This window comes from Marmota flaviventris, chromosome 18 (genome assembly GCF_047511675.1).
Source record: "Marmota flaviventris isolate mMarFla1 chromosome 18, mMarFla1.hap1, whole genome shotgun sequence".
NCBI classification, from domain to species: domain Eukaryota; kingdom Metazoa; phylum Chordata; class Mammalia; order Rodentia; family Sciuridae; genus Marmota; species Marmota flaviventris.
The window spans coordinates 29,548,357-29,568,197 of NC_092515.1; the positions used below are offsets into that span (position 1 = coordinate 29,548,357).

A 19,841-nucleotide genomic window follows, 5' to 3' on the forward strand; every position below is an offset into this window, starting at 1 on the left:
GGCTCTTGGGAGATAACCATTTCTGCCTTCCCCACTGGGCTGTTGTGGAGGTGGACTCAAATAGGAAGTTGGGTGAGCAGCTCTAGAGGGACTGAGGGGTCCCTGGGGGGTGGGGAACCTGACACCAGACAGATGGGGCCTGGATCTCCAGTCTTGAAGGTGGCTGTGGAGCTGGAGTAGGGTCAAGGAACATGTCTTAAAGTCATTTCACATCAGGGCCGATTCTCAGCCCTGGTCCTGGCCCCATGCTGTAGATTTTCCTTGTGGTCACCTGGAACAGGGACAGGGGTACCAAGCCTCCAGGATGGTTCAGGCCTGAAGGTAGCAAAATAATCCAAGCTTGCTAGAATGTTGGGGTGGACACTACTACTTCTGCAGACACCCACTTCTGTGGTGGTCAAGGATCTCCTGGTGCCCTCAGAGCCAGGGGTCCAGGATGAACGCGTGACGTCACTCTCCCCACCCCACCTCTGCAGGTATGTGACGGTCCCGGCCTCAGGGACACACCCAGAGGCATCTGACAATGGGAAAACTCTCCCAGGGAAGAGACCCCCCATCTGGGGAGGCAGTGGAAAGAACAGGTGGGAATAAGATCTGGATTCCAGTGTCATCTCACCTAACTGCCTGTGGTTGTAGGCAACTCAAGCCATCAGGGCCTCTGTACAAACTATGAAAGAATTATCTACTTGGAAACCTTCTCCTGCCCTTCTCCAGAGTGGGGGAGACACCTCTCCACAGCGCCCAGGACTCCAGACCTGTAGTGGCTGCTGTCTGCAAGGGTAGGGTATGGTGGGGCAGTTTGAAGGCTCTGGTTTGATGGAAAAAAGTCTGTGTGCTCAGCAGATGCCAGCCACTTCCCTCCTTCAGAGATTGTCCCCAGATATCATTAGAGTTGGCTTCTTTCAGAAAGTGAGGACACACAGCTGGACCAGGCACTGTGGAAAGAAAGCGGGGAGCTGGAAAGGTCTTTGGGCTCCGGGGCCCAGGGCTCCCCGCTGTGATCTGCTTCTGCAAGGTCTTGGATTTGAAAAGGACCAAAGAACGGATGAGGCCTTTAGGGACGGCTGTGGAGTCTTCTGCATTCTAAGGAATGACAGGCTTTCCAGGTGCAAAGGCACCTTCCTAATGATGGGACATCAGCAAAGGGAGGGACTCTCCTGGGGCACAGGCCCATGACTTGGGGTTCAGTTTGGGTTGCAACAGTTCTTTAGTGGAGCAGTGGTTCTCCACCTTGAGGACACACTGGTATAAATGGGGACTGACTGAAAATAGGGACAGATGTGAGGTTTAGATGGCACTGGGCTGTGGCGTGGGCTGGGCTTGAATACTGGAAAAGCTCTCCTGGCAGTGACTCAAGTAGTAAGGACTGAAAACCACCAGCTCTAGGAACAGTGCCATCAATTTCATCAACAGATGAGGAAACTGTGGCCTTGGAAGGCTGAATAACTTTCTCAAGGTCACATAGCCCTAGATATCAGAGCAAGGCCCACGTGCTCAACCCAGGCGTTGGTGAGCACGGATAAGCCTTCAGAACAAGAGCCATTCTGGCTCTTTCCTCCCATCCCCCAGCACTGTCCCCTGCACATGTCTGCTCCAGGACTGCTCAAGAACGGGGTGGGGGGGGGGGGGGCGGGGAAGGAATCATAGAGGGGCCAGGAAAGCAGAAGCCTCCAGAGAGGAAGTAGGTGTTTGGGACCCCAGCCCTACCTCCGTCGCTTACTGATTGAGCCTCAGGAATGAGCAGCATGCCCAGCCCTGTTCAGAGGTGTGGGGCGCTTGTGAGGATAGGGGACCTGCAGCCTCAGGAGACGGTGGATGGGGATTCAGTGAGTAAAGCCATGTCCCTGGGGCCAGCTGCCGGAGGTCTTCTTCCTGCTGCCTTTTTTGGTGACTGAAACCCTAGACTGATCCGGGAGCCAGACAAGCAGGCAGACAAGCACATTCTTTCCTCAGGCTGCCTCCTCTGCTGGGGGCAGGGAGTGGGGAAGGGCAGGGCCTGCCCAGGCCTGACCCCAGCCTGGGTTTCAGGCTGTGGGGCCCAGCATGGCTCCCTGGGGACCAGGGGGGTAGTGGTTAAGGAAAGCCCCAAAGGCTGTGTGTAGTCTGTGGTTTGGAGTCCTGTGACTCTGGGCGCTAAAGCCACCAAGCCGGAGGTGGTGGGAGGGGGCTGATTCAAGCCCACTTGGCTTAAGTCTCCAGCACTTGCTGTGGAATTCTGCCCTGATTCTGGGCAAATCCCTGCCTGTCCAACTTCAGATTCCCCAGCAAACGCCCCCCATCCTGGCACCACAGGTGTCAAGAGGACTGGAACGAAAAAGGCTGCTTTGAGTTTTCAAAACCCATCAAGAGCCCGGTTACTGATCGCGTGTCCATAAATGAAGTGGAAGGTGGGCATGATGCCTGCTGGGCCTCCTCCTACCGGCTTCTGTAGCCCTGGTCAACTTTTTCTTTGTAAGAATGTGTTCTTGGCATTCTCCCACGGGAACAGGGTTGGACAGGCCCCATTGCTCAGGAAGGTGGGAGGCGGCTTCCTTCCTCAGCCTCCCTCAGCCAGCAGGCGGGCAACCTTGACCCAGGCCTGTCATGGCCCTCCATTCTTTTCACGGGGTAAAGGAGGGCCATCTTATACACCATCTGGCCGTAGAGTCACCTCTGGAGGAAAGGAGATTGGCCTTTTGGGGAGGTGGAAGGAATTTCGAGAACTCAAGTTCCTAGCCCTTCTATACCTCGGGTTTTCTCTGTACAAAGTGGAGATAACAGCCCACCCCAGAGCACTGCTGAGAGCATTGAGAAAAACCCATGTTGGGGTACATGGTGGGCGCTCAGCACTCAGCATGGGGAGCAGTATGCCCGAACGTGGCGACTCTGCCCACTGTCCTCTAGCAATGACACCTGCGGGGTGATCCTCATGCCAGCCCACTTTAAGGAATAAAGGCCTCTCTAGGCCTCAGCTGGGCTTCCTGGGGCCCTGTTGAAGCTCTGAAAAAGGTACTAACCTGTGTGTCCTCATCCAGGTCCACTCTTCTGGTGGTGGGCGAGATCAGAGGACCACATCACACCCTGAAGATCTGTATCTGGGCTTTTGTCAGCACAGACGGGAGGGAGCAACGGTAGGCAGTTACGTGTGTCCACAGGAGTACATTCACCAATGGCTCTACGCCAGGCACCATTAAAGGTGCCTCAGAGGTCCCAACACACGTTCCTCCCAGGACCTTGAAGAAGGCTTATCTTAAGCTTGTTTTACTGATGGGGTAAACTCAAGTGTACAGGGACGTCAAATTCCAAGACACCAGGCTGGTCTCTGCCCAGTTGATGAGCAAAGAACTTCATAACGGGGATTTAGAGCCCTGAGAGGAAGTGGATGTGAGCAGAGACAGTAGCAGGAAACAGGCTGCTCCACGGGGTGGGGGTGGGGGGCTCTCTTCTGAGGGGATGTGTACTCAGGAATTATAGGGCTCTGACATTTTCTGACTGGGGTGACCACCCCTAAGTGCTGTATGGCACCTTTCTAAACAGAAGCCGGACCTCTCCCATTGAACGTGGACACGTGTTTTACTCAAGGTAGACTCTTGATATTGGGGATGTAAGTCTGGTGTGAATTAGCAGAAAAGGAAATGTGTTACAACACTGGGCATGGTGACATCTGAGGAAGGGCTTCCTTGATGAGAACCTGGAGCTCTCCATGCCAGGAATGTTTCTGCTTCCTTCCTCCCAAGTATCAGCCACTCCCATGGCAGACGTGGGCAAGGCATCCCATGGCTTTCACCAGGGGAAACCATAAGGCACGACGCTGGCTGGAGTGAAACTGGGAGTACCTGGTGCTGAGCATGTTGTCAGGCCATGCCACCTGCCCAGGACAGTGTGGGGAAGCTCTGAAGAAAAGGGAGAATGGAGTGAGCCAGGCAGCTGCCCCCCTACGGCCCCATGCCTGCCGCAGCAGAGCAGTGGGTTCCTGGCCCTTGTGAACACCACTTCTGAAGGTCCTCCCAGTACTGCTGCCGGATGTCGCAGTAAGAAGGCACCGTCCTCCAGTTCACTCGAGCAGACATTTATTGAGCACCTATCAAGTGCAAGGCACTGTGCTAGGTGCCACAGAAATACAAAGAGGGAGCACAGACGGTCCCTGCCCACGAGGAGCTCACAGTCTAGAGAGGGAGGTGACACAGTACACAGTCAGCTGCAGCAACACCAGCCAGAGCCACACGTGCTGGAAGCGAGACACAAAGTGCTGTGGGGCCACAGAACACCATGGGGCTGCTTCTAGTCAGAGAACGGGCAAGGATGGGCTTCCGAGGAGGAAGCCATCTGGAAGAAAGGCATTTCTAGCAGAGAAGAGGTACAACACAGGAGGAGCCCACAGGAACTGAGGAAATCTGTGTGGCTGGGTACAGTACACAAAATGGACAATCAAGTATGGCCAGAAGGCAGACAGTCATGAATTCTAGGCCCACGGGCTCTGAACTTGGTGCTCTGGTTACAACATGGGAAATCACTGAAGAGTAAGAGTGTGGCCAGAGGGGGGTTTCTGGAAGATAAACCCAGAACACTGTGCATTCTGGAGAGGGGGGAACTAAAGAGGTAGGCTGAGCAGTCAGGAACCAATGCCCTTGGAGAGGGCTTGAGAGCGACTAATAGGCAGTGGTAAGCAGAGGGCAACCTCACAGGGCCCTCAGAGAGAGTGCATGGGGAAAGAGAAAACAACAGATGCAGGACAAGGGTCTAGGGAGTTTGAGGATTCCACAGGGCTGGTGACAGGATAAGAATAGCTACAGAAGGAGAGTGGAGTTACAGAATAGTGACCCCTAAGGGTGAATGCAGTTTCTCAAAATGTGATCCATAGACCACTTAAACAGGAATCATCAGGGTGTGGTCCTAAAGCAGCGGATTCCCAGGTTTTCCTCCACAGCCACTGAGTCTACACCTCGGGGTGGAGCCCAATAATCTGCACTTTTAACTTTCTTCAGTGCTGAGGATTGAACCCATGGCCTCGTGCATGCTAGGAAAGCCTGATACCACTGAACTACATCTCCAGGCACAATCTGCTTTTTCAAGGAGAGCCTCATAGGTGGCCCAAAGGTTGAGAATCACCTGTAAGACAAAGAGAACGTATTAAGGGTTGGTCTTTAGGTAAAAGAAAAGGAATGAAGACTGTCTAAAAAGGGAAAACGTGGAAAATAAGGCCAATGGTATCAGATGTTGGGTGGTTGAGTGTACATATCAAGATGAAGAACTGAGAAGAGGCCTCTGGACTTTCAATCTCGTAGCCCTGGAGGTTCTTCCTGGACTACTTTCGAGTGATGGGGCAGAAACGAAGTTTGCAACCCAGGATTAGAGAATGGGAAGTTGAGAGAAGCATCAACAAGGAATGAACATGACTCCTCAGACACTCCAGCTATTTATTTTAATCTAAAGGATCAGAAATACGTGGAGAATAATGGGGAGGTAGATAATAAAAAAAGAAGTTGGAGAAAAAAAAGAAATGGAGGTAAGCAGAGTAACTGAACAAATTAGGATTGTTCAGAGACACTGGAGGAACGCACAGGTGAGGATGAGGAAGCACTGATGAGAGACGGAGGTGAGAAGAGATTCCCAATGGAAGACCACACCGCAGAAGTGAGGGGCGCAGGCTGGGATCCGAGGTGGGCTAGTGCCTGGAATGACTGCCCGCTTGGGGGGAGCCATGGGGCGTGTGGCAGGGATCAGAAGAGCATTATGGAGAGCCTGGGTTTCCATGTGTACACCATCGAGTCCCCCTTCACATTCCACAAATGCCACAACAAGTCTACAAAAGTGACTCTATTCCAAAAGCTGCACCCCGGCAAGAGTCCCTGGCAACAGAGCTGAGCCTGTTCAACAATGCTGGCCCTTCACCAAGGATGGCCGATGCGCACTTGATACTCCTGACTGGCAAACTTTAGGGTCTCAACACATGCCATTTGATAGATTGTCTTTTTTTATTCCCAGAGATGGTATCTGGGGCCTAGGAGAAAATACAGGGTCAGGAATCAATCAGCTCCACCAGCTACTTGGGCTTTGACCTGGACAATCGCTCTGAGCATCAGACACTTTGTGGGCTGAATAAGAGACATACTCTGCCCCACCAGCCACCTTGCATAAATGCCGCGACACACAGAAGGCAGAGCCACTCCATGTAAAACCAAGAAGGAATTACAATTACAAGGAAGTGCTCCTGCTGGCACTCCTAAAGTCACAGGTGGGAGAAATCTACACAGGAGGTAGAGCATCTACAAGTCTCTAAGCAACAGAACCCAGTTGAGAGGAAGTGGCTAACAGGTCATGAGCTTTCTTTAATGGTTTGATACTGGTTTTCTTAATGGGGTTTTAAATATTTAACTTAAATAAGCATGAATTAATTTCAGAAAAACAAACATGAATTATATTTCATGTTATAATTTACAATATAATGCATTTCTGTACTCTTCCCACTTCCTCTTCTCCCCTCCCATATTCAAGAAAAGGGAAGAGGGCATGTAGATCTCTCAGAAACAATACTAAGTCCCTGTGGCAAACATCTATAATCCCAGCTATCAGGGAGATTGAGGCAGGAGAATCAAAAGTATGAGGACTGCCTGGGCAATTTAGCAAGACTGCTCTCAAAAAGAGCTGGGGATGTAGCTAAGTGGTACAGCACTTGCCTTGTGTGTTCAAGACCCTGGGGGGGCGGGGGGAGTCTGGGACAGTGGTACATGCCTATAATCCCAGCGACTCAGGATGCTGAGGCAGAAGGATCACAAGTTTGAAGCCATCCTCGACAACCTAGCAAGACCCTGTCTCAAAAACAAATAAGGACTGGGAATGTACATTGGTACAGAGTGCCTCTGGGTTATCTTCAGTATCCTCACCCACCCAAAAAGAAAAACCCAATACCAAGAACACAAAGGCTTACAGAACTCAAAGGTCAAGTTCAAATTGCTTCTAGAGCCTAGAAAATTCATGACCCTCTCAGCCTAGCCAACTCCACCTGACATTAGTGGAAGCTTAGCCCTGGCAATCGAGATGAGTCTCCTGTGTCACTTTTCTAACATGGAAGAGAAATAAAGGGGTTGGTGACATGTTGGACTAAATCCTGAGCCTGGAGGTAAGAGTCAACAGCTGGCCTCAGCCCTCCCACCTCTGCTGTGCTTCTGGAAACAACCAGCTGTGAAGCTGAGGCATAGGTGACTGTGACTAAAGTCACTTCCCTGGCTCACTTCAAGTCTCCTGCCTCTACTTCCACAGCTGGCTGAATTGGCAACCTGTCCAAAGTGACAGCTGACAACTACTTTTGCATTATGAGGCACTGTCAAGGCATCTGGGCAAAAACATAATTGAAATACAAGTCTGGCCACCTGGAGGGTTCTGGGTTCTTCTCTCGAAGAATGCCACCCAGGTCCCACACCATGAACACCAGCAGCAAGCCCTCAGCCACTATTTCTGGGTGGAAGAGACACGAGCTATAGGCTGGACATGAAACTGACTGAGAGCAGCCCAGGGAGAATGCAGATATAAGACAAAGCCCTTCGAAGGTCCAGTAATAGTAAAGATGTTAAGAATTATACCAGAAAGGAATTTCACTGACAATTTTGAGCAACACTGAAAACAGACAATACTAAGATAAATTAGCTCTGGGAAAGACTCACAGGAAGAGCTGCTAGCAGGATAACAAAGAGAAGAACACATAAAAATAAACTGAGGGGCTCTGGGCCCCACAGAGGCTACTAATGCTATTTATTGGCTGGGGTCATTCTCGAGAATAGAAACTTTTTTTGGCAAAGCTGTACAAACTCCACATGTTCTTCCATGGTTAGGGCCAAAAGCTGGCCACAAATATTGGGTCCTTCAATAAACATCTCAGACCCTGGTGAGGTCTTCTGAGGCAAAGACAAGACTTCGAGAGCCAAGTAGGTATATGGAGGCCCAGGTGAGGTGAGTGTGTCACGGCGCTGGATGAGCAGTCTGCCCCTGCCTGGCTGCTCTGTGGCAGTGGCTGTGGGCATGTCCTGACAGTGAGCACTCTGGGCCTCAGCTGCTTCCTCTGTAGGGTGGAAAGGGAAGAAAGGCGAGACCACACTAGCTCTCAAGCTTCTTCTAGCCCCAATATTCTGTGAGTCTAACTTTGCCCTGGTCATAAACAATGGCTAAGCACAAAGTGCCATCTAGTGGCACCACTTGTCCACTCTCACAAATGGCTCCGACAAAAGACCCCGTAGGAGGAAACCAACCCCAACTCCCAGGGGAGGGCAGAGGCGGCAGGAGAGGGGAGCACACTCCATGTTAGTGGACAGGATATATTCACCTCAAGAAAATATACTTTAAGAGGTCTTGCTTTCCTTAAGAAAGCAACTCTTTTTATTTAGAAATGCTAATCATATCCATTTGTCAATATCTTTAGATTTAAGGAAAATAGTTTAAAAAACATAAAAATGTAAATACACTCAAGAGTAACTGCTATTAAACAGTTCTGAACAGGCAGAAAATGTAGACTTTCCTTTTACAGAAAATGTTAAATCTGTAATAGCAGCATAATTTATATATAGAAAAAAGCTGGTTTTGAAAACCCAGATTTTTTTATACACAAAACATCTTTTTTTTTTTTTCCTTTTCTTTTTTTCTCTTTCTCTATACACTACAACAATGTTTACACTGGGAAACAGGTTTTCACATTATGGTACTTCCCATCACGTATAACCATTAGCTCAAGTTTGATCCCTTGGCCATGAGCTCAAGCTTCTCAGCACAGTCTTCAATCTAACACCATGGCAGAGAGCGCATTTAGATCTTTCATGTATGGATGGGCTACCAAGATCTGGTCGATTTTCAGTCTTTGCTCAGAATCAGGAAAGATCTTCAGCAGGGCTTCCCTTAGCTCGCTGGTTTCTGCAGAAGACCTCTGTGCTGGCATGGGCAGGTTCTGCGGGACACTGGGCAGGTTTGGCAGGAGCGGAAAGTGGGACTGCTGAGGAAGCCAGTGGCTTGGAGAGGCTCCCTGAATCCGGCCTGGAGGCTGGTGGCTGGTGCTGGCTGCCTGGGTGCCAGGAATCCTGAAGCTGGGGTCAAACATGCCCACGTTCGGCAGGGCATTGAGCAGGGGTTGCATATCTCTGTGAATGAAGTGAGTCTTGGTGAGAGTAGTTACAACATAAACAAGAAACCCCTCTACAGCATGTGCTGCTGATCCAAACCCTGACCCTTAAGATGCCACTCTCTGCTTAATAGGGAAGATACCAGACTGCCATGGAGGCAGCGATATCAGCAACCACAGGGGAGCCCCGGGGATTTTCACTGATACCCATCTCTAGACTGGTAAGGACAGGGGATGAGCTAGATTCGTCCCAGGCCTGCTGTCTGAGGGCTGACCTTATCCACCTGTTTTGGCAGTAAACCAGTGTATTCGTGGGAGAATTTTTTAAAAAATAGGGACTACAGTGTCCTTCTATTCTGGAGAGTATGATTCTGAATTAGAAAAAGGAGTCCCTTTGGGTAGAAAGGTAGCTACCTCAGGCTCATGGTTCCCCCTCCCCACCAAATAACAGGTGAGGCACTATAATGGTGCCCACAACCTGATGCAGATGGATATGGGGGAATGTGGGGGTACAGAGAGGGCATCTGTATTGTTTCAAAATCTTCCACCTGACACTGGCTTGCAGTCTAGAAATGGGACTGGCTCAACAGTTTTCCTAATTTAAAAAACTCAAATAACTTAAAAAGTAGTCCCTTCAGGAAGGAAGAGACTATCAATTACTTACCACCTTTACAAAGAATCATTGGGTAAGAGATAAAAGGACACAATGAGGAAGCAGAGAGAACTCTCCCTCTGTTCCGTCTGAACCACAGGCCCTGGACTCACACACAGGTCTTGGGGCAGGGGTTAGTGAGATGGGCTGACATGCAGCAGGTGTTGGAAATGGCTGCCATCCTCCTGTTGTGGGAAGAGTGCATGACCCTTGGGAACTAAGCCCTCATTTGCATAATAAAACCCAACACTCAAAGAGAAATGATCTATCAGGGGACTTAAACTGTGCTGGTCTCTGTAGAAGATAATACCTCTGTGTGAACTCCCTTAATCACTACCAAGTCCAAACCTGGAGCCCCAAAAGCTCATGTTATAAATGGCAAAGATCAGCTGTGAAGTTTTACTGGGAAAGCAGCCAGGTATGGTGATTCATGCCTGTAATCCCAGCAACTCAGGAGGCTGAGACAGGAGGATTTCAACTTTGAGGACAGTCTCAGCAACTTAGTGAAGACACTGTCTCAACATAAAAAATGAAAAGGGCTGAGAATGTAGCTCAGTGACAAAATGTCCCTGGGTTTGACCCAATACCAAAACAAACAACAACAAAAAAAACCAGGGAGAGCAGTGTTTTCCTCTCTAGAGACTTCCAGAACACTCTTATGCAAACATCTGCTGGGAGATACACAGAAGAATAACTAATTTTGGTTTAAAAAGAAAAGAGGTCTGTCACCATATTATATGATCTGCCATTTAGGCCCATAAAAGACTGATTAAAATCTGTTACCTGAGAATTCTGAAAACAGAAATAACCATTAGCACTACCAATCACTATTTTCCTTAAAAACAAAACCTAAACTTAACAAAACAAAAACAAAAAACAACCCTGAAACTACTAAACAATTTCAGAAAAATTTAATACTGGAGATGGTAAAAAGTAACTGTCAGTTCCCCCAGGTAGTGATTCTTGAACAGTAAATACATTAACATAAACATAATAAACTGACAGGAGTTCAAGTTCAAGGTCAGCAACTTAAAATTAAAAAAAAGAGTGACTGGGGAATATAGGATAAGGGTAAAGTGGCCTTGGGTTCTATCTCCAGTATCACAAAATAAAGATTATAATACCACTTTTACACTTCTAGTCTTTCAAAGATAGCACTTGAATATCGCACAAAAAATTTAAATGAAATAAACTTTTAAAACATAAGATAGACTAAATACCTAAGAAAGACCTCTTTCCGAAGAAATTCTTCTAATCGAGGTCCACTTCTTCCAAGAGGATCATCAGGAACCATAAATATGTCCCCCACGAATGTATACTGAAGCAATCTACAACACAGAAAAATCACACACTGAAAAAAAACACTAATTCTTTATGGCTACAGCATCTCAGATTATCTCAAAAGTTTTCACCCAACTGCAAAGGAATGATCAGCCTATAAATTCTAAGACTGCTTTACTGCCTTCAAAGGAAAAAAACCTATACTCAAATTATACTATTTTAATTTCTATTTTGAACACAAATTCAGCAGTGCTAGAAATTTTGCAATTTAGATATTTCTCTGGGTTTGGGAAGCAGCTTCTTTTTCTAATATAACTTAGAGAAACAAGATGTAAAGACTTTGGACCCAGAAGGTGATCGACAAAGATTTAACTTTTTAATGAAAATGGAAATACATGCATCCATAGGCAAACCTACTGCAAATAACCTTTTTTAAAACAATGCAATATATAAAGAAAATCTAGTCATTAAGCATTACTTACCAACTATGGGAAAGGACTGAAGATGTAGCTCAGTAGAAGAGTGCTTTTACCTATAATGTATTAGGCTCTGGGTTTAATTCCTAGACCACCAAAAAATAAACAAAATTAAGAGCCTATGTTTGTTGTCCAGATTTAGGTATTTATGTATGTTTGTATATGTGTGTATGTATATCCAGATCTCAGTTTCTGGTTTGCTTTTGCAAATTCTGAACAGAAGTTGTATTGAGTCTCATTTAAAGTTGCCAACAAGTAACAGGTGTGTCTAATACTGACAAGGAGCCCCAGGGCAAAGATCCTACAGAAACGTGTCCTAGAAGATTAATGTATGCTTATAAATTGCATAAAATGCTAAGGCTCACTCTTGGTTCAGTTATCACCAAAAGTTTTTTAACAGCATATGGGTCAAAATGCTATATACTCATTTATAGCAAAGCTTTTTCTAAAATCCTCTAATGATTTAGCAAAATATATCAGATTAGAGGCAATTGTGAAACTTCAATAGAGACAAATGTCTAGTTACACTACTTACCAGTTACATTTGGCTCGAGGTACATTCATCTCATGTCTTAAGATTTGTGGGCTATCTGACTTTATCCCTGGTATGAGAGCAGACTCTTGCCTTTTGTTTTAAGTAACTGGACAGAGGATGCATGTTAATAAAAAGTCTTGGAAGCTTCAGTCTGCTGGGTTTGTTTTTGGTTTTTATTTTGGTACAGGAATTGAACCTATGGGTGCTTTACCATTGAGCCACATCCCCAGCCTTTTTAATGTTTTATTTAGAGACTGGATCTTGCAGAGTTGCTTAGGGCCTTGCTAAGTTGCTGAGGTTGGCTTTGAACTCGTGATCCTCCTGCCTCAGCCTCTTAAGCTGCTGGGATTAGAGGCATGCGCCACCAAGCCCTGCAGTGTTTGCTGATCTTAAGGCAGTTTTCAGTAGTTGGACAATCACAGTATCAATACAAATGAAAAATTATAGCAGTGAATGCTAAATTCTTAACTTTGTTATTTTTATTTATGGATCTAAACATGTTTTTAGTATAGATGACTATAAAAAAGCTCTTGAAAAGCATCAGATATGAAAAGTAGAAATATTCTCCCCTACCCGTAAGAAGTAAAACCCCAATCAGTATATTGCTTTTGGTCCCATCCTCTTGCTGGAATCACAATATTTCAGAGGTGAGATCTCAGTTGTCATGAAATCCAACCTTTCACTTCACAGCTAAGTAACTGAGGAAGGCCTCATGGCCTGACAAATTCTGCCAAGGCAAGAGGGAAGTGCCCTTGTACTCCATCATGCCACAAAACTATACCTCATTTCATGCCTGAGAACACTGATCTCTCAGAGGACACCATGTGGACAAACACAGTGGGCCCTGACACACCACTCACTGGTTCTGAGGCTTTGAAAAGGGGGCCAACGACCTTGTAGACGGGGTATAGAAGAGTCTTTTGCAGGACCAATGTACACAGTGGACAGACAAAATGCAAACAAAAACAACAAACAATAACAAAAAACTTTTCTAACTAAAAACAAAGACGAAAATATTACCTTTTTGTAATAATTTCTCGCCAAGAGACTGACTCAGTCACAAATTCTCTGAAGTTATCATTTGTTACAATTATGCCACCAGTTTTGTCCGCTAAGTGTAGCAGAAACCTATGGTAATATAAGAGTTTAAAATGAGCAAACAGGCATCCCTGGCTTAGAGAAGCCATGTTATAAGAAAATAAAAAATTTCTTCTTAGGAAATGACCAAAGAATTCAACCAAGGCTAGAAAAGTTATGCCCCAGTCAACTGAAGATCAGTTAGAAATGAAGAACTGTAAAATTATTAGTGTTGTTATAAAAGAACTATTCTTCATAAAATCTAGTTTTAAAAAACAGTTTATACATTTTTCTAGAAAAATTATATTATCACTAAACAATGGTAATAAGAATGAACAAGAACCGGAGGAGAGAATGAATTAGAGGTGACAAGCCTGTGGAATCACTATTGAGCCTTTTAGCAAATAAACTACAGTTTTTTGGTTCTAAGACTAGCTGCATGGTACAGTCAGTCTTGTATATATATATTTTTAAATTCAAAGGCTCCTATTTTGTGCTTTGATTTAAGAAAAGAGAACTAGCTAGACCTGCCATTCTACTTAGCCTACACTACAGAGTCATTCAAATGGAAGTTATGAAAAGATACACAATGATGAAAAAGTAAGAAACAATAAAGAAAATGCTGTTTCATTGCTGGAGATTACTCCTGTGGATCCTGTTAGCATACTTTTAAGGACAATGTAAATTTCATCTCTTAAGTTAGGATCACCACATATGTCTAAGGCAATGTAGACAAAGACAATGAAACAAACGGAATCACTGGAATTAAAGGTGCCAACTAACAATAATTGTTATTAGCAGTAATTATTCAAAGGGCACTAAAAAAAAAAAAAGCCTCATTAGTTTCAGAGATCTTAAAAGACCTTGGAAATAAACATGATTTAGTTCTTTATTAATGAATATTTTACAAATTATTTCTAACTGGCATGAATTTAAGTGGTGATATTTGTGTAGAGGTGTTAATAAAAGTAGGAACTAAGGCTTGAGCGAGTGTGCCACAAATCAGCACATGTATCCACGTCCTCCAAAACCCAGAGAACCATAGAAATCAAGCAAGAGCCTAGTCTGGGTGGGCTGGAAGACCTCAAGGCTTTTCCTGAATCCAGAAGCCCAACCTGTACACTCCAGAGCCCTGCCCCTCACACAGGGCTGAGCATCTAAACTTAATGGTCATGAATATTAAAATCCTCAAACCTGAGTCAAGCAACTCAAGTCCTTTGAGAGTGTGCATCTGTCCAAAGGAACAGGTGGCTGGTTCCTCACCACCCCACTCCCACCTTAGAAAGGAAAATGGCCTTTCATACCTGTCATCATGAGAAGCAATTCTTTCTCCAAACACCATCCGGGCAGGAGTTAAAGATAATATTCCAAGCTCCTGGAGCTGGGTTAAGAAGTGCTGCTCTGTTCATGGAATAAGTTAAACACACACTCAGAAAAAAGCTATTTTCCCAGATGTGTAAATAAATGAAAGTACATCCAAATGTTTCACTTGGAGAGTTTTAGAAAACCTTTCTATTGACTCAGTATTACTAACTTACTGGGAAGAATTAATGAAAATGAAAAAGCATCAAGCAAGACCCATACCAAGGCAAATGCAGCATATGAACTAGCTGTATTTTTAACAATAAAAAGGTTCAACTCTGTTCAGTTCCTTAGCCCATTTGTTAACTGTATTGTTTGGGGTTTTTTTGGTGTTAAGTTTTTTGAGTTCTTTATATTTCCCAGAAATTAGTGCTCTATCTGATGTGTGTGTGGTAAAAATTTGCTTCCATTCTGTAAGCTCTCTTCACCTCATTGATGGTTTCTTTTGCTAAGAAGCTTTTTAGTTTGAATCCATCCTATTTATTTATTCTTGATTTTATTTCTCATGCTATAGGCATCTTGTTAAGAAATTCAGGGCCTAATCTGACATGATGAAGATTTGGGCCTACTTTTTCTTCTATTAGGTGCAGGGTCTCTGGTCTAATTCCTAGGTCTTTGACCCACTTTAAGTTGAGTTTTGTGCATGGTGAGAGAGAGAGGGGCTTAATTTCATTTTGCTGCATATGGATTTCCAGTTTTCCCGGAACCATTTGTTGAAGAGGCTATCTTTTCTCCAATATATGTTTTTGGTGCCTTTGTCTAGTATGATATAACTGTATTTATATGGGTTTGTCTCTGTGTCCTCTATTCTGTACCATTGGTCTATTTTGGTGCCAATACCATGCAATTTTTGTTACTTTAGCTCTGTAGCATAGTTTAAGTTCTGGTATAGTGATGCTACCTGTTTTACTCTATTTACTGAGGATTGCTTTGGCTATTTTGGGTCTCTTATTTTTCCAGATGAATTTAATGATTGCTTTTTCTATTTCTATGAGGAATGCCACTGGGATTTTGATTGGAGTTGCATTAAATCTGTATAGTGCTTTTGGTAGTATGGTTATTTCGACAATATTAATTCTGCCTATTCAAGAATAAGGGAGATCTTTCTGTCTTCTAAGGTCTTCTTTAATTCCTCTCTTTACAATTCTGTAAATTGTTCATTGTAGAGGTCTTTCACCTCTCATTGATTCCCAAGTATTTTATTTTTTTGAGGCTATTGTAAATGGGGTAGTTTTCCTAGCTTCTCTTTCAGAGGATTTGTCACTGATGTACCAAAAACAAACAAACAATCCAATCAATAAATGGGCTAAGGAACTGAACAGACACTTCTCAGATGATATACAATTGATCAACAAATATATGAAAAAATGTTCAATATCTCCAGCAATTAGAGAAATGCAAATCAAAACTACTCTAAGATTTCATCTCATTCCAATCAGAATGGCAGCTATCACTAATACAAACAATAATAAGTGTTGGCAAGGATGTGGGGAAAAAGGCACACTCATACACTGTTGGTGGGACTGCAAACTGGTGCAACCAATATGAATAGCAGTATGGAGATTCCTTGGAAAACTTGGAATGGAACCACCATATGACCGAGGTATCGCACTCCTCAGTTTATACCCAAAGTACTCAAAAACAGCATACTACAGTGATGCAGCCACATCAATGTTTATAGCAGCACAATTCACAATAGCTAAATTGTAGAACCAACCTAGATGTCCTTCAATAGATAAATAAATAAACTGTGGTCTATATACATAATGAAATATTACTCAATCATGCTAAGTGAAGTAAGCCAATCCCAAAAAACCAAAGGCTGAATGTTTTCTCTGATATGAGGATGCTGATCCATAATGGGGATGGGGGCAGGAAGCATGGGAGGAATGGAGGGTCTTTAGACAGGGCAAAACAGAGGGAGGGAAAGGGAGGGGGCAGAGGGGCAGGAAAGATGGTGGGATGAAATGGACATCATTACCCTAGGTACATGTGTGAAGACACGAATGGTGTGACTCTATTTTGTGTACCACTAAAGAAATGAAAAATTGTGCTCCATATGTATACTATGAATTGAAATGCATTCTGCTGTCGTGTATAACAAATTAGAATAAGTAGATTTTTTTAAAAACAGGTTCAACTCATTTGTGTTTTAGGAGTAAGCCATACATCTACAGTTGTCTGTACAAATATTTATGGATATTTATGGGTGTGGGTGATGACAAAGGAGAACTAGGGGCCAAAGCCACATTTCAGACAACCAGAATTCTCATACCCGCGGTCCCCTAATAATACTCATCACTGACTTCACTAAAATTCACACAATGTATTTGATTGTCTTGGAAGTGTACACATATAAGAATTATTAAGACTCTTTCAGAGATCCAAGTTTCAAAAATAGCTACAAAATGAGTGGATCTGTTTTGTTCTTCATGTACCTTCTGCTAGGAAAAATGCTCTCCAAAATGAAGGAAGTTGGGAGTACCTGGGAAATGTGCAGTTTGACCACTTCCCACTTCACTAGTGACCCAAAGTCTCACTTCCTGCTTAGTGTGTTGGACAAATTCTATATTCACCCCAATCCCAGTCTACCTTTTCTAAGTGCTCTAACATGTTAAGCTGTCTGGCAAAGCTTTTTCACTTGTCTTCCTATCATGACCTAAGACACAAACAACTGTTAAGTTTCTCTGGAATAATTTCATAAATCATAACAGGTTCCAACCTTTTGTGTGTGGTCTGCACAAAGTACTATATGGCTAATGATTTATATTAAAGTATTACTGTTGAAAAGACATTATATTTTAAAGTGCCAAACTTATCAAGTGGCCATTTATTAAAAAATGCTATTTAAATAGTCAGAAATCTGGCCTAATAGAGGGCATATTTTCATTTTCAGAATGTCAAAAGAAAATTTTTGTGATGTACAATAAATTCTAACGTATCTTTCAAATAATCATATGAACTTTTGCATCTTTCCTTCAATTACTTCTTATACTGTTGTACTCTTCAACTGATATCTTACTAGATGGAAGAGACTTAGAATTTTGTTGTTAAAAGATCCTGCCACAACATACGGCTCTAAGTACTATGTGTTGCAATTCTAAGCCAACTCATTAAAAATTTCTAATTAGAAATTTGGAAAAATTGGTTTGACTCACCTGTGACATTAGGATCACGCCTTGTTCTCCACTGAGGAACAAACACAGTAATGTTTCGGTTGCCAAGCTTCCAAAAATATTCAACAGCAATTGCAATTCCACGACAAGAGAAAAACTTTTTTAGACCATGGCTGTAAGAAAAATTTATTTAAAAATTTATTTCAGTTTAACATGTTCAAAATGTAATGAAGAATCTTAAATTTCACAGACATGTAAAGCTATGGCAACCACAGAAGTAGAATCTTCTGAAGATTCTGTTGAACAGCCAGTATTAACCTCTTAAAGCATACATTAGTAACTAGGCACAAAATCTATAATTTGTTAGGTCCTCAGAGATTGTTAGTACATCATTTAACCTGCTCTTCACACCAAAGGCAAAACTTTCTGGTAAAGTAATACTTTAAATTTTCAAAAAGCCATTCCCAAAGAGAGAACTACTGGTAGCGTTCCTTCTCACATGTGATCCAGTGCAGGAAGTGTAGTAGTTTCAGTCCTGTTTTCCTTTTCCTTTTTTTTTTTTCCAGTTTCCTAATCCCGATTATACAAAACATAATTTGTGAATTTGATATTCACAGAATTGTGCCATTAATACATTAATGGAAATGTGTATGTCAAACACTTAGCTGTTTATTGACACGAGACTGGTTAAAAAAACACAGGTATATCCATGTGTTTCTTATGCGTATGTTTGAAGCTAGTGAACTGTTTGTCACAATATATTTTTGTGGTATGTAAAATGCAGCTAGCTTATATAACTTAAAATTTGGTATGAGTTTATTCATGCCTTATCTCTCACTTTTTGAGTAAGTGAAAAATTTGGGAGTTTGAAAATGTCAACTTCATAAATAAAAGAACAAAATTCCCTGTAATGATCTTTTACCATGGGGGAAGGGGTCAGTGGCAGAGCCTACTACTTCACAAAACCAAAAGAGACTCCACTGAAGGAGTTCTGTCTCTCAATATGATAGTCTTATGGTTTTCCTTGTATTTTGGTTGATTTAATAGATGTGCTGTTTTGGTATAAGGTAATGAGCTTCATGGTAAATTTGTTAGTTAATGCAGTTTTTTTTCCCCCTTTAACCCAGTATCTGGGGATCACGAGTTCAAAGTCAGGCTCAGCAACCTAGCAAGGCCCTAAGCAACTAAGTGAGACCCTGTCTCTAAATTAAATGCAAAACAGGGCAGGGGATGTGGCTCAGTGGTCGAGTGCACTGAGTTGAATCCTTGGTAATCGCCACCCAACTCCCCCCGCCCCCCAAAAAGAGTTCATCCTACTAGGGGGAAAACATTAGTATTTTAAAATTCTGCCTAGTCACTGGCCTCCAAGAATCTCTAAGAATCTTAAAATTTGTTGCTAAAGCAGAAATTAGTTTAGTAGCTATGATGTTTATATCCCATGCCTGCCTGTGACAGAAGAATAGTTTAAGATTTGATATTGTGACATGATGATCACTATCACAATGACCAAGGAGCTGCCATCACCAGCTGGACTCCAGCCCCTTTGGGAGAACTGTAAAATCTACCCAATTTAAAACTTACAACAATTTTTTTTGGGGGGTGGGGGACATATTGGGAATTCAACCAGATGCTTTACCACTGAGCTATATCCCCAGTCATATTTTTGATTTTAAGACACGGCAGAACTTACGGGAAATAATTTAAGGGCAAGAATCAAATGAAACTAATAGAACCCTTGAAGGAAGCAGAAAAAAGGGAAAATGGGTAAACATACAAGAACAGGCCAACAGACTTTTTTCTGTGAAGGTCAATATGATCTGTCTCACCACTCAACTCTGCCAGAAAAGTGTGAAAGCAACCACAGGCAAATAGTTGTCAATGAGCCCAGTGTGGCTGTGTTCCACATTCACAAAAGCAGGAGGGGGCTGATTTCACCAACAGTGTGTGAACCTTGGCATAGAAGATTTAAAAAAAATGCATCCCCTCAAATCAATCTAGTAACACTCTGAAAGAAGAAAAACTACTTAAGTCTTACTCTTAGGCAGTTACGTGGTAGAGGGAGAGGAGAAGGAAGAGTGCTTCCTTCTACATAAATCCTGCCTGGCTTGGCTTTGGGGGTCCCCTCTTCATCTTACTAGTTAGAAGGGATCTGGCCAAAGTTATTCTCCCAAATCAATGAGCCGATATATTCTTGGTCTGGTCAGGTGGTCTCTTGTTATTCCATTCCTCCTGATGCCTGACCTCTGAGCTCCCTCCTCCC

General features: G+C 43.6%; 1 protein-coding gene across 2 annotated transcripts in view; it reads right to left on the minus strand.

Annotated features, from left to right (window-relative positions):
• Positions 1–4,032: 4,032 nt before the first annotated feature.
• Positions 4,033–19,841, minus strand: part of N4bp1 (NEDD4 binding protein 1) — a 51,682-nt gene continuing 35,873 nt past the window's right edge. Inside the window, exons 3-8 of one of the 2 annotated variants that reach the window (XM_027938982.2) lie at positions 17,624–17,754; positions 14,408–14,504; positions 13,047–13,154; positions 10,955–11,062; positions 8,801–9,101; positions 4,033–5,088 (exon numbers count right to left, since the gene is read on the minus strand). In XM_027938982.2, coding sequence (XP_027794783.2) covers positions 4,951–5,088; positions 8,801–9,101; positions 10,955–11,062; positions 13,047–13,154; positions 14,408–14,504; positions 17,624–17,754 — 883 coding nt within the window. In that variant the 3' untranslated portion in view covers positions 4,033–4,950. Of the gene's footprint in view, positions 9,102–10,954; positions 11,063–13,046; positions 13,155–14,407; positions 14,505–17,623; positions 17,755–19,841 lie in introns of both variants that reach the window. The other variant, XM_027938984.2, reaches the window with a different exon arrangement.